General features: G+C 37.8%; 7 protein-coding genes across 7 annotated transcripts; 5 read left to right on the forward strand and 2 right to left on the reverse strand.

Moving 5' to 3' along the window:
- Window positions 1–5: 5 nt before the first annotated feature.
- SPOG_00391 (ATP phosphoribosyltransferase) lies at window positions 6–1,380 on the forward strand. Its single transcript, XM_013167900.1, has 2 exons — window positions 6–102; window positions 285–1,380. The coding sequence occupies exons 1-2, from the start codon at window positions 51–53 to the stop codon at window positions 1,163–1,165; spliced, it is 933 nt and encodes a 310-aa protein (XP_013023354.1). The 5' UTR covers window positions 6–50; the 3' UTR covers window positions 1,166–1,380.
- On the forward strand, window positions 1,337–4,209 carry SPOG_00392 (meiotic recombination protein Rec10). The gene has a single exon (XM_013167901.1). The coding sequence runs from the start codon at window positions 1,655–1,657 to the stop codon at window positions 4,031–4,033; it is 2,379 nt and encodes a 792-aa protein (XP_013023355.1). The 5' UTR covers window positions 1,337–1,654; the 3' UTR covers window positions 4,034–4,209.
- SPOG_00393 (transcription factor Zip1) lies at window positions 4,119–5,772 on the reverse strand. The gene has a single exon (XM_013167902.1). It carries the CDS (start codon window positions 5,494–5,496, stop codon window positions 4,519–4,521), a length of 978 nt encoding a protein of 325 aa, XP_013023356.1. The 5' UTR covers window positions 5,497–5,772; the 3' UTR covers window positions 4,119–4,518.
- Window positions 5,773–5,930: 158 nt separating this feature from the next.
- SPOG_00394 (cruciform cutting endonuclease Cce1) lies at window positions 5,931–7,293 on the forward strand. Its single transcript, XM_013167903.1, has one exon. It carries the CDS (start codon window positions 6,421–6,423, stop codon window positions 7,222–7,224), a length of 804 nt encoding a protein of 267 aa, XP_013023357.1. The 5' UTR covers window positions 5,931–6,420; the 3' UTR covers window positions 7,225–7,293.
- On the reverse strand, window positions 7,293–8,974 carry SPOG_00395 (RNA-binding protein). The gene has a single exon (XM_013167904.1). It carries the CDS (start codon window positions 8,783–8,785, stop codon window positions 7,832–7,834), a length of 954 nt encoding a protein of 317 aa, XP_013023358.1. The 5' UTR covers window positions 8,786–8,974; the 3' UTR covers window positions 7,293–7,831.
- A 588-nt stretch (window positions 8,975–9,562) lies between these two features.
- On the forward strand, window positions 9,563–12,720 carry SPOG_00396 (MS ion channel protein 2). Its single transcript, XM_013167905.1, has one exon. The coding sequence runs from the start codon at window positions 10,135–10,137 to the stop codon at window positions 12,568–12,570; it is 2,436 nt and encodes an 811-aa protein (XP_013023359.1). The 5' UTR covers window positions 9,563–10,134; the 3' UTR covers window positions 12,571–12,720.
- A 180-nt stretch (window positions 12,721–12,900) lies between these two features.
- On the forward strand, window positions 12,901–13,671 carry SPOG_00397 (40S ribosomal protein S8). The gene has a single exon (XM_013167906.1). It carries the CDS (start codon window positions 12,966–12,968, stop codon window positions 13,566–13,568), a length of 603 nt encoding a protein of 200 aa, XP_013023360.1. The 5' UTR covers window positions 12,901–12,965; the 3' UTR covers window positions 13,569–13,671.
- The last annotated feature ends 146 nt before the right edge of the window (window positions 13,672–13,817 follow it).

The following is a 13,817-nucleotide window of genomic DNA, read 5'->3' on the forward strand; positions in this document are numbered from 1 at the left end:
AAAGAAGCAGTGAAACACCAAATAAAAAATTCATAAAAAACAAATACAATATGGATTTGGTCAACCACTTGGAGGATCGTTTGCTTTTTGCTGTCCCTAAAAGTAAGTGACAATAACAATTGTAAAAGTGAAAATTATCTAAGGCTGAATGTACGAAATGAAAGTGGATGAGCGCGAAAACGGTAGACTTTTTAGGAGCGAGCGTGGAATTTTTATAGTCTATGATATTTACTTTACAAGTTGTTGTCTTTAATATGTTCGAAAGTATTAATACATATGTCTAGAGGGTCGTTTGTATGAGTCATGTGTGAATGTTTTAAAGGGCGCTGATATCAAGTTCCGCCGTAACTCCCGCTTAGACATTGCTTTGGTTCAAAACTTCCCTATTGCTTTGGTTTTCTTGCCTGCTGCCGATATCCCTCGTTTCGTTGGTACCGGTCGTGTCCATCTCGGTATCACCGGTCAAGATCAAATTGCTGAGGCTCGTCTCCGTATCGGCGAAAAGTTGAAGGTTGAGGAATTGGTTGACCTTCAATTTGGTGGCTGCAATCTACAAGTTCAAGTTCCCGAAAATGGTCCAATCCAAAATGCTAAGCAATTGGTCGGTCAACGTATCGTCACTTCCTTTGAATATTTGGTGGGTGATTACTTTAAAAAGTTAGAGGAGAATATGAAAAAGGAAGGGGAAATTAGCAATGAAACTGAGACTGAAATTAGCTTTGTTTCAGGCAGCGTTGAAGCCTCCTGTGCGTTGGGTATTGCTGAAGCTGTTGTTGACTTGGTTGAATCTGGTGAAACCATGCGCGCTTCTGGTTTGAAGGCCATTGAGACTATTATGAGCTCTAGTGCTGTTTTGGTTCGATCTACCAATTGTGCTCCTGAACTCGAGCCTCTTTTGCAAACTATCATTACACGCATTCGTGGATATGTAATTGCTAAGCAATACGTACTCGTCAACTACAATGTTTCTCGTGATCACTTGACTGATGTTCTCAAGATTACTCCTGGCAAGCGTGCTCCTACCATCACAACCTTGGATGAACCCAATTGGGTTGCTGTTAGCAGCATGGTGTTGAAGAAGAATGTTGCCAAGGTTATGGATGAGTTGGCCCAGAATCATGCTACTGACATTCTTGTCCTTTCCATCGACAATTCTCGTCCTTAGAAGTGGTTTTTTTTTGTTGTTTTAAAGAAGTCATTATGAAAGGGAAATATTGCAGAATTTTTGTTGTGTGCGTGTTCGTACTTGTTTCTTATAGACAGTTTTAATTACATCTTCAAATAGTAATTGTACATCGATCTTTATTTGCTTTTAGTTTTTATGGATAATAATTATAGTTAATTATGAACACTCTTCCCTTTCGTAATGTCTAAATTGTTGAACTTCTTTTTGGCTTAGCATTTGTTTATGGTGTAGGTAACAATGTTTCTTTGTCATGAAACACGAACGCGTAGGAATTATACAAGTTACCAACTGCATACTACTGAATACTAGCTTTTCAGCAATAATTATTTATGTGCCTAACTATTGAAATATATTGACATATATTTACTAATTTATCTTCATAATAAACAATATAGCATATCGCAGCTTCTACAATAAAAAACTTACTTGATCAACCAACTGAATGAATTGCTGCTGTTCAACGCAGAAATGGATCATATAAACGAATTTCTCAACGCAATAATAAAAGGAAAGCAGTTAACAAAAGCTTTGCTTGATAGAACTCTTAACGCTGTACTTTCTGTCGATGCTAGCGAAGTACGCGATAAGCAGACTATTTCAAATATATCAAATGCTTTTTCAGTCATTGGGGAAAGAGAGCAATATACGGAACCCAAAATCATTTCGTGTTTGAAAGTCCTTTTACATCTGTGTTTTCTAGGGAAACATCCAGATTTAGGTGACCTCTTCATAGAAACATTTACCGGGTTAAATCCCTCTCTCAAAGACTCTGTTAAGAAATCTATTGGCTCATTAGCTTTGTCTTTAGGTTGTCAATTCTTAAACGAAACAGACTTTCTAAATGTGACAACTACCTTTGAGTTGTATGATGAATCAGAATATCAAATGATTGTTTTTGAACGAGTTGTTCTTCAAGTAATGTCTCTCTTCATTGCAAAATGTGAAGACAATAAACTTTACTTAATAAATAACAGAAAAGAGCTGAATTTACAGGCGATTGGCGAGCGATTAACCCACCGTGATTTCGCATGTAGGTTTCTGTGCGGACTATTTATATCACGGTTTTCGGTCTCTGGTTCGGATGAGGAAAGTAATAGACAAAATGCTATTCGTTTAAGTCTTTTCTGCCCGAGCGATTCTTCAAAACTTACTTTGACCATGCAAATGCTAAAGGCGGATCAAATCTTTCAAACCTGCGTCGCGAACTCTACCAAAGTTTATAATGGAACATTCTCGGTATGTTCAGAAACACCTGTACATGCTACTATGATCATTGAACCAAGAGATGTTATCATTTATAGAAAGGGGTTTACTTTGTTGCAACTATCATGGGGATCTATGAAAGACATTACGATGACAAGTGATGGTCCTTACAGATTTTGCTTTACTACTGATATACCACATTTAAAAGACTGTATCTTTGAATGCCTGGATGATTCTTCCTTTGCTGATTTAAGCTCAACATTGCAATTTGTCGGAGATTCGTTAACACCAAAATTGTTTGTTTCTCCAAAAGTAGCCATAAATCAATCAAGTAACAGTGCTAAAAATTCAATGGAGGAAGTATCTCAGCATTCTGCGCGTGACGCAATGGAATTTGACAGTGCCTATGAAAAGTTTGAAAACGAGATTCTTGACAAAAGTTTGTGTGTAGAACCAACAAATGAAACCACTACAGGGAACAATGATAAATCGACCATCAAGATAGACGAGCCTGAAAATGCTTTGAATCATGAGGATGCTGCAAATGAGGAAACCAAAGAAATATCTGAAACTGCTGAAGTTACAACAGAGGGTACAAAGCAAGTAGATCCGGAAAATGATACTCTGGTTACCCCCCTAAGAAAGCGTACACGTGCTGGCAAAGCATCTACAAAGAGTAGTCGTCCACCAAGAGTCAAGAAACCAAGGAAAACTGAGAAAGTTAAAGAAGCAGATTCTAATTTGGAAGGGTTGAAAGAGCAAGAGACTCCTTGTCCCAAAAATAACAAGCAGATCAAAGAACCATTAAGGTCAGAAGAAGACAACTCCGAACACTCTCTTTTGGATGACGGGGAAAAGCAAAATTCAAAGGATGATGAACAACTAAGTACTGGAATGCAGGATTCGGTAAAACCAGAAAAAAATACTGCAGAACCTGTGAATAATCCTAAATCATCAATGCAAACAATGGGAAAAGTTAAACAGGAGCCTTCAAATCAAAATATGAATATTTTAGATCATTCACACCAATCAGTTTTGAATGACCATAAATCAATATGGAAACAGATGCTGAAGGATAAATCGTGGAAGAAAGAGTTGCTTACACCCCCTCCTCAAAATAGAAAGCGACAAATTGATTTAGCAACTTTTACGAAACAAGGTCACTCAACACTTGGGAATACACCTTCCCTGCTTAATGCTTGCTCAAGTCCTCCCATTGAAGCTTCGTCCTTGGGACCATTCGTGAAGCATACTGATGATGGATTAACCAGTAGTACTCTTATATCGGATACGAATGATTATATGAACGATGTAAACTTACAATCTGTTAAACAGGAAGAAAAGACTTTAAAGCCTCCGTTTGAATTTGATAAGGTGCAATCAAAAAGCTTTGGCCAAGTTGATTTGCCAAATGCACATGGAATTGAGCGTTGTGTTTCTTTAATCGGAAAAAATATTTACTCAATTTTAATTAAACGTGAAGAAAAATTAAAGGATCAATTAAATGTTTTTCATTTAAACTCGACTAATTTGGTTGAAGGATTTCAAGAGAGACAGAAGGCTAGGTATACATCTATACAGAAAATGCTTACTTCGGTGGATACGAGTCTATTGCATCGAGTGAAAAAGCTAATCTATGAATAAGTTTGTTAAACAAAGGTTTAGGAGTATTAAATGGAATGAGTCTGAAACGATTATGCCAATTTTAAACCACAAGAACAATGACAATTGGAACAGAAAAATGTTGAATAAATTATAAAAAATAATATTACAGTAAAATAAAATAAAAATAGAAAAAATAAAATACGTTTGATTGTAAAGTGATAAGGGTATACAAAGCATCCATTCAATTAGCAAAATAGTACCAAAGCAAAAACAATTATTCGAGAATTAGAGAAATACACGAGTATTTTTATGGAAAATAAAGTTGAATTATCATATAAACGAAAAAGTCGGTCAAACAGAATAACAATAAACAACCGACCCGCACAACCTGTTGGAGATTGCACTTAAATTAAAAACACTATCTGTACATGTATGCAAATAATGAGAAACCACAGGAACGAAAACAAACAAAATACCAGCGAAATAGAGTAATTAATATAAACCAAAGCAAAGATAATAAAAATTTAAAAGTTAGTAGCTGGGCGGATGAGTCCTTTTAACCAAGTGTTTTCCATTTCCAACTCGCCAATTCGAGCTTCCAAAGCAGCCATCTTTTCAGAAAGCTCTTTTGCGGTACGTTCTAATTGTTGTTCCTTTTGCTTTTTCTTGATACGGAATCTTGCACTTGCAGCAGTGTTTCTGCGTCGTTTATCCTCTTCGGCAGCATTACGAATGGCTGCATCTGAAAAGTCAGTCTTGGGACGCTTAATGGTAGGTGCAGAGGTAGTAACAGGAGTTGAAGGAACAGAAACCAATGACTGTTCTTCCTGTGTATCACTTTGTGAAAACTCGGACAGTTGAGCAGAGGTAGAGTCTCTCTTGGCAGCAGTAGTAGAAGGAGCAGATCCTTCGTTTCCTGCAGACAAGGAAGATAAATCCAAAGAAGAAGAGTCACTAGCGCGCTTAGAGGCAAGAGAGGGGGGAGAAGGGATCTTTTGCTGATTCTGAGAGGCATTTGACTGGAAAAAGGAAAGTACGGGTTCGGTGGCATTGGAAAGAGGAAGCAAAGAAGCAGAATCCTTACCTCGGAGTTGCATTACCCTTGAAGCATTAAGCAAGTCAAAGTTATCAGCAGCCAAGTAGGGATTTTGATTGCCGCCTTGAGGAAGTTTGACAGAAATGTCAGAATCTTCCAGTGGTTCTTGTTTGGGAATAGCCGAGACAGGGACATTAGAGGAAGCCGTAAATTTTGGTGGAGTAGCCAATTCCTGTTGGGACGGATATTTGGAAGGAACACTTATAGAGCTGGAATTCACTTTTTGAGGTAGAGATCCGTAAAAATTGTTAGGAAACAAATTGACAGGCTCAAAATCAAAAAAATAAGGATTGCTGAACATGTTCAACTGCTCAGCCAAATCATCATTGGAAAACTCCTCAACGTGAGGGCTACCCTCCAACTCCAAGTTCAAATTATTAATGGATTGATTCGGAGTAAAGTCCATATTCAGTTAAAACAATTACAACAAGCTTCAAAGAGACAAAGCGGAAATTCGCTTTTCTGACAAACTTTGGTCAAATTTTACTGGAAAAAAAAGGACACCCACCTTTTTATTGCAAAGAATCAATCTATCACACTTATTTACGTGATTCTAATTGATAGAATGGCTTTTCCAGCAATGTTCATCTAACAATGTTGTACGTTATTAGACGGTTATTTCCGCCTGCCACGAAAGAGATAAGATCGGCTGTTTGTAAGAGTTGTGGGAGAGCTTTCCAAAGCGCATTCCGACTCGTTGCGCTATGTTAATTGGCAAAGATAGCGAAGTAGTAAAGAGTAGTATCATTTTAAATTTTTATTATAATATAATATCATATTAATTATATCATATAATGAGAAAAGAAAGGCAGAAAAGCCATAAAAATCGATTTTTCAAGCGTATAATAGTGCTATTAAGAAAATCGAATGAAAAGGGAGAAATTGAGAGTTGGTAAAGGCATGGAAGCCAGTCCATTTGCTGCCCTCATTTATTATCCAGCCGTTGGAGAAAATATCGTAAAATAACCATAGGTAAAATGAATGATAAAATATAGGTTTTTTAAAGCGAAGTTACATTCAGACTCAATTAGGTTATTTCCATGCTATTCCTGATATCGTATTTCTTTGAATTGTTTACATGGCTCCTACAAAACTTCTTTCATTAAGCGGAAATTTTTGGTATCAAGGTTTTCAAGAATACGGATAAAATTTTTATTCATTCTTTCAGGTTAAGAAACTCTTCAAGTATTAGTTGAAGCCTTATTCCACTTACATGGGCTTGTAACTGAGTACGATTTACGAAGTACTCTTTTATTTCATTCAAATTTCTTTCAGAGTTCGTTGCCATTCAACTTGCTTTTTTTTTATTTGAAGATTTATATCGTGTAAGATGAACTATTCGAAATTGCAAACGTTGCAACATATTTGCAAAGTCAGTGGTTTATCCAGGAAAGGTCGAAAGGCAGATATGTTGCAGCGAATTATGTATGCTCCGAGCTATCCTACGGATAATGTGTTATCAATTGATTTAGGGATTAAGAATTTTGCATACTGCCTTGCTGGTCGCACGGAGGATGCCAAAGTTAATATCTATGAATGGGCCCACGAAGACTTGACATCCCCAACAAATGGCTTAGGTATTCAGTGGACTGAAAACTATCATCCTCAATACTTGGCACGACTTGCGTCGCAAATCTATACCACAATAACTTCACGCTTTCATCCCAATGTAATCCTTTTGGAACAACAGCGCTATCGTTCAGGAGTCAAAACCATTCCTGAATGGACTTTGCGAGTCAATACGATTGAGTCCATGCTGCATAGCTTACATTATAACAGCCAAGTTCAGGTACCGCCGGAATCAGAGTCCTCTTCCTCTATCCTACTTTCCCTTGCACCTAAATCTGTGTACTCTTACGTTTCTACGTTGCCTGAGTTTGTAAATTTGAACAAGGCTACTAAGACAAAATCTGCTCGTGTTAAATTCCTAACCTCTATGTTGAAGAATGGAAAGGTATTTGTTTCAAATGATGATGCACGGAAAACATTCGAAACTCCCGTGAAGTATTCAAGTAAAAAAGATGACATGACGGATGCTGCTATGATGGCAATTACATGGATTGAATGGCAACATAAACTTAGACAATATAAACATGAAATTCGTAGCTATGTTGAGCGGACTTCACAACAGTAAAGCATTATACGATGATATAGAATATTAATGGCAGATTCAGATGAGGAAAAGTTATTAAGTGTGTTTTTGTATGAATAAAAAATGTTAACGTTTTAAAATGAAGGCTCTAAGTTGAACGATCGATTTTTCTGAATGGACTATCATTATGCAAATAAGATGAAACCTATTCTATCTGAAAAACTCAATTTCTTGTAACGAATGAACAAAGGAATTATATTCTGTTTTGTTCGGTAGAATCATTAAACATGAACGTGCGTCATTACCAAAATAAATAAAGCTTTGCTGTTGCAAAAATTTGCAAATGGACATTAAAAAAACACATATGCGTAAATCTAAGCTTGTAGTTAGGCATCAATCATAATCAGTACATAAACAACAAAGTTTGTCCGTCAAGGAATGAAACAGAGGTCGTTACGATGCAGGGAGGAAATCTCGTAAAGGGACGCAAACAGCGAATATTCGAGGTATAAGAAACTGAAAAAGACATTATTATAAGAATCCGTAAATCATAATCATATGAAACCATAGATAGCAAAGTTGGAGACAATCACAAAATCCAGTGATATCGTTATTGAAAGATGGAATAAGGTAGTTCCTTTAATATATCTTAATCAATAGGACGTCGTTCGTCCATGGAACCAACCGATGGAGCGGCAGTTGAATAGGATCTTTCTTGTTGTGATCTGTCATTATTGTAGGAACGAGAGTACTGGTCCTTCGCATCCCGAGGGTGTTCATGGCTGCTGCGACGACGATCATTATAAGGGCGGTATTTATTATCGTTATTGGATCTTCTAGGACGTGCTGATCCCGGAGAGCGGTCCCTATTATTATCATAGTTTCTGTCAAAGCCAGAGCGATAAGAGTTTTGAAATCTACGATTATCGCGGTTAGGACGATAGGAAGAAGACATCCTATTATTTCCATTGTATCGATGAAGTCCCTGTCTTCCCTGATTCATCTTTGTCCTCATTGGTCCCATATACTTTCCAGGCGTAGGAGAGCGAGGACGTGATCGTTTAGCCTTCTGTACACTTAAAACACGTCCAAAGAATTCCTGGGAATTTAGTCCTTGTATAGCGGCATCTGCTTCTTCCAGTGTTGATAAAGAAACAAATCCAAATCCTCTAGATTCTTTGGTAGCAGGATCCTTCAAGATATTGGCTCGAATAATGGTACCGTACTTGCTGAACATTTCATGTAGATCCTCTTCCTGAATACGAGGAGCAATCCCTGTGACAAACAAATTCGTTCCAGGATTCTCAGGTTCGTCTGACTCTCTCCCTACAGTCTCGTGGGTTTGTGTTTCGGGTTCCCTAAGATGTGTATTCCAGCGGTTGTCATCAATGGACTCTGCATGAGCAGGAGATTTTTCACGAGAGAATTCATTCCTAGTGAGTTCTTCGTTTCCTTTCTCTAGACGTTGATAATCATGGGTATGGTTAGCGTTCGTGTTGAACGGTACTGGATGTGATTCATTCAATTCAGAAAGAACAGGAGCAGTCTGATTGAAATTGATTTCTTCCGAAGCCAGGTAAGGATCCATTGGTGCGTCAATCATGCTGAATTTCGAGAAAGCGAGAATCCGAAAATGATTACAAGACAGACAGAATGTTCGATTTCTGTGGATAAAGGTATGGGAATCTTTACAAAAACGTTCTTTCGCTAATAATTATAAATCCTACGGGTTCTTTATTCAAACCTTCAAAAAAGTGTTTTTCTAAAGAATTTGGTATTTGTACCATCGGTCGGTCCTCCAGGGAATACACACAAAGTGTTGACACCATGTTCTCGTTTAGTGTAAAGTAACGAGGATACATAATCTCGTAATCAGGTAAATAAACAATCCAAGATTGAAAAAATACATTTCATTATCGCATAAAGTTTTATATATATTTTAATTTCCATGGCTTTATCATTACTCTTTTAATATACAAATATAGAAGAAAAAGGATTTGGCTGTTGTTTTGTTAGGCAAAAGCATTCTACTTAATGTATGGATGACTGGTTTCACAGGTAGTAGTTGATGAACATGAACGCTAATTCATTTTTTTCAAACCGTTGTACTTAAAACATGTTTACAAAAAAAGGCTAGATTCATTCCGCTTTGACTAATGTATGTTTCCCTTTCCTTTCTCATAAAGGACATGTTTGCGCTACTTTTAGATATAGAAAAATAATCATATTAAGGCATAATCACATATAGGCGGATGATGTTCACATTGCACAAAATAAGTTTGTTGCTTATAAGCGAAATTGAATTGTTTCCATCATTTCATTGAATTGTTTATTCCTTCGACAAACCCTAAGAATGTTCGTCTTCTTTTCTCTGGAGAAGCACAACATTTGGTAAAATCGAAACTGAGAAATAATTACTTTATCCTCGCTTCCTTTTATTTTCCCGGTTTCCTTCTTCTACTACTTTATTTCTGATTTATTGTTTTCTTTATTTTTGTTACCCAAGTAACATGTTCAACGCGTCATCACACATTACAAGAAAATACGTTCCCAACTTTGGTCCTACCATCATTACTCAAAGGTTGTCTTTTATGAAACATTTTTGCCTTTGAAACTACCACAAAGATTCGCCATAATTCCCAAGATCTTCTCTTCCTCTGTATACCTCGCTTCTTAAAGAAAAGACTTCTCAATTTTTATTCATTAGTCAATAGATACTCATGTTATTGCTTTCTTTTTAAATATATTCGAGCAATTGAAATTTTTAGTATCTATTATATGGTTTATTTTAGACTTGTATTTTTATTTTTTGCGTAGCTTTTCTTTTTTCTTTTTTCTTTTTTTCTTTTCTGGTGAATTCCTTTCTTCTCTTTTCAGGCTATTTTCTATCTAATCATCAGTATTTGCATTTGTTAATTATCATTTTCGGGGTTTCTGTCATTCTTGTTAAGAATGTCGACCATCGATGACCAAGAAAAGTACTTTCGCAGTGGATTGAGAACCGAAAATGTCTTTGATAACACCGAAACTATGATGAAAGAGATGAACGAAACTTCTATTGAAAGTGACGATGTTATGAAAAAGCAAAAGTCCAAGTTCAAGGGAATCTACTATATTACCGGTTTTTACAAATGGTTCATGAACCTCTCTTTCATCACTCGTTGGTTGGCTTTATGGTTTCCTTTGGCATGCTTATTGGTCATTCCCTTGGCCGTAGGTGCCTCACCAAAATACCGCTATGCGAAGCTAGGTACTGTCCGAATTTTCTGGGTTTTTCTTTGGTTTGAAATTGCTTGGGGTGGCTTTTGGGTTTCTCGTTTGGTCGCAAAGTTCATTCCTTATTCCTTATACACAATTGTTGGAATTTTTCCTTTCACAGCTTACAAACTCTCTATCATCATTTCTGCTATTGAATTGCCTTTGGCTTTCTTTTTCACCTGTATAATTGGCATCTGCACATTCCCACCTTTAATGATAAACAATTCCGCTCCTGTGTCTTATGGTTCGAGAAATACAACGGTAACACCTTCAGCTTCCGGCGCCAACAATGTCAACCCCAATATAGATTTGGCCAATTCGTTTTCCATTGCCTCTAACGTTCAGCCTTGGATTAAAGTGTGTACAAAAATCATCGGTGCCTTTGTTATCCTTAGTATCGTTCTTCTTTTGGAAAAAACATGCTTACACTTTATTGGCTTCCATTACCATGAAGTACAATATCAGTTTCGAATTGCTGACAATAGAAAGCATCTTTCCATGCTGACCAAGCTATTTTTAGCATCAATGAAAGCCCCATACAAAGATTCTCCCTTTGTTTTACAACAAGATGATATCCTCAACTTAGGTGCCTCTGATTCTTTAATCAAGGAACATACACCTCGTCATATTCGACAGGTAAAGCGCATCACAAAAAATGCGAAAAAAGCCTTTAGGAAAACAAGGGTAGTAGTTGGTACCGTCTTTAATAATATCGTTGGTCACTCGCGTAGGCCGTTTACTCCAGAAGAAGAGTATATTATCGAAATGCTTCGATCCCGAAAGAGAAGTCTTGCTATCGCTCGAAGGATTTGGTATGCCATTGTACCTGCAGGAGAAGACTCTTTTAAAAAAGAGGATCTTGCAGGTCTTATTTCTGATAACGATGACATTATTTCTATATTTGAGGTTTTAGACAGAGATTATAGTCGTAGTATCAGCTTGGACGAATTAGAGCAGTTCTGTAGAGAAATAGCTGACGAATTCTTTTCTATTCGGGTTTCGTTACGAGATGTGGATGTAGCCTTATCCAAGTTGGATCGCGTGGGACTTGCAGCAGTTGGTATTATCGGTATTCTCATTTTTGTTTCCTTCTTGGATACATCCTTTGCAACCATTCTGGCGGCGTATGGAACAACTCTTCTGAGTTTGTCCTTTATTTTCGCTACCACGGCTCAGGAATTGATGTCTTCTATCGTTTTCTTATTCAGTAAGCACCCATTTGATATTTCAGACATAGTTGTCATCAACGGGACAAAGTATGAGGTGGTAACATTATCGTTACTGTACACTGTTTTTCGTACCATGAGTGGCTCGACAGTACAAGCCCCTAATTCTTTATTGAACACCTTATTCATTGAGAATTTGCGACGCAGTTTGCCCCAAAGCGAGTCAATAACATTGACCGCTCCTTTTGCGACGGACTTTAAGCAATTGGAACACCTGCGTCACCTGTTGCTTGGGTTTGTAAAGGAGAATGATTGTGATTTTCGACCTCTTTTGGACTTGTCAGTGCAAGATTTTTCAGCCTTGGATTCACTGAAGTTTACGATAACTTTTTACTACAAATCAAATTGGCAGAATACTGCTTTACAAGCCATACGACGAAATAAATTCATGTGTGGTCTTATCAATGCAGTTCGAGACGTGAATTTGCCAGCTGTGGGTGATCCAGTTCGTGGTTCTCCCGATTACCCATTTGTTATTGAGCAATTTACAAAAGAGAACCTAAAGCCTCTTTCGGATCATAGCATCAGGCCTTCATTTACTGACGTATCTTCTACCTCCAGCTCTCCCTTATTAAAACGTACGCCAAGCGCTTCTTTCACCAACAATAAAACAGAGAAGCAAGAAAGCACACCCCCAGGTGACGAAAGACTAAAAAAAGAAGCAACTGCAAAGTCCGCTAACTCTAACACTAATGCGGCTCCTGTAGGCTACATTCGTCAGACGCTAGCCACTTGGCAAGTCCCCGAACTTATGAATTCCTTGAACGCTTTGGATAGGAATCAGGAGATTTCCCAAGAAATTCGAACTACACAGGGATCCCAAACGTTTACCGCTGATGACCAGGCTGAAAACCCCGAAGAAGTCTTGGCAACCGATGAACATAGCAGTTCTTCTGATCAGTGATTATTTATTACCATGTCCTTTAAAAGTTCTTATATTTATTTTCCAGTGTAACATTAATTGACCGAAAACAAAATAGATAATCTGTCAATGTTCAATAGTATCTTCAAAAATTTAATAAAGTCTAATATACGTTCTACAAGGTTGACTGATCTAGAAATCATAAAAAACATTCACGCCATGCCTTTTTCCTTCTTGATTCTTGACATTTAGAAAGCCACTACTAAATATTTGGGAGCCGCAGCACATTCCTGCGATGATATTTATACCTCATTAAAGCACGTTACTAGTATCTTTTCAGTTACCGTCCTATACGGTATATTATAAAAAAAACAGTCACATGTTTCATCCAACACAAACTTTTCGACTGCGATCTCTACCACCACCAATTTACCAACATGGGAATTACCAGAGACTCACGCCACAAGCGCTCTGCTTCCGGTGCCAAGCGTGCTCAATACCGTAAGAAGAGAAAATTTGAGTTGGGCCGTCAAGCCGCCAACACTCGTATTGGTACCAAGCGTATTCATGAAGTTCGTGTCCGTGGTGGTAACAAGAAGTACCGTGGTCTTCGTTTAGAATCTGGTAACTTCTCCTGGGGCTCTGAGGGTGTTGCCAAGAAGACCCGTGTCATTCAAGTCGCCTACCACCCTTCTAACAACGAGTTGGTCCGTACCAACACTTTGACCAAGTCTGCCGTTGTCCAAGTTGATGCTGCTCCTTTCCGTGTTTGGTATGAAACTCACTACGGCATCTTGATGGGCTCTAAGGGTAAGAAGGCCACCCCTACCCCTACTCCCAAGTCCAAGCACGTCCAACGCAAGCAAAGTGCTCGTATTGGTAGCGCTAAGGTCGACCCTGCTATGGAGTCTCAATTTGCTGCTGGCCGTTTGTACGCTTGTATTTCTTCTCGTCCTGGTCAATCCGGCCGCTGCGATGGCTACATTCTTGAGGGTGATGAATTGCACTTCTACCTTCGTCGTATGGCCCCTAAGAAGTAAAAAAAATGCTATTCTAGCCATCTTAATGCAAAACATGTGCCCGTAAGGAATTTGGATTATAAAGTGACAGTAGATTGAGTAGCTTAACTCATGTAAAGTAGAAATTGTCGTAAAGTGTTCATTATTCATTAACTCGTCCTTTCTAAGTATTGGTTATTTGCAAAGCATTTGGAGGTATTTGAGATTTCAAATTTCCATGTCGCTTAAATTCTGAAGCTGGATAAATTTCTATCTTTTATTTAGTATAAC

This window comes from Schizosaccharomyces cryophilus (assembly GCF_000004155.1).
Source record: "Schizosaccharomyces cryophilus OY26 unplaced genomic scaffold supercont4.3, whole genome shotgun sequence".
Lineage (NCBI taxonomy): Eukaryota > Fungi > Ascomycota > Schizosaccharomycetes > Schizosaccharomycetales > Schizosaccharomycetaceae > Schizosaccharomyces > Schizosaccharomyces cryophilus.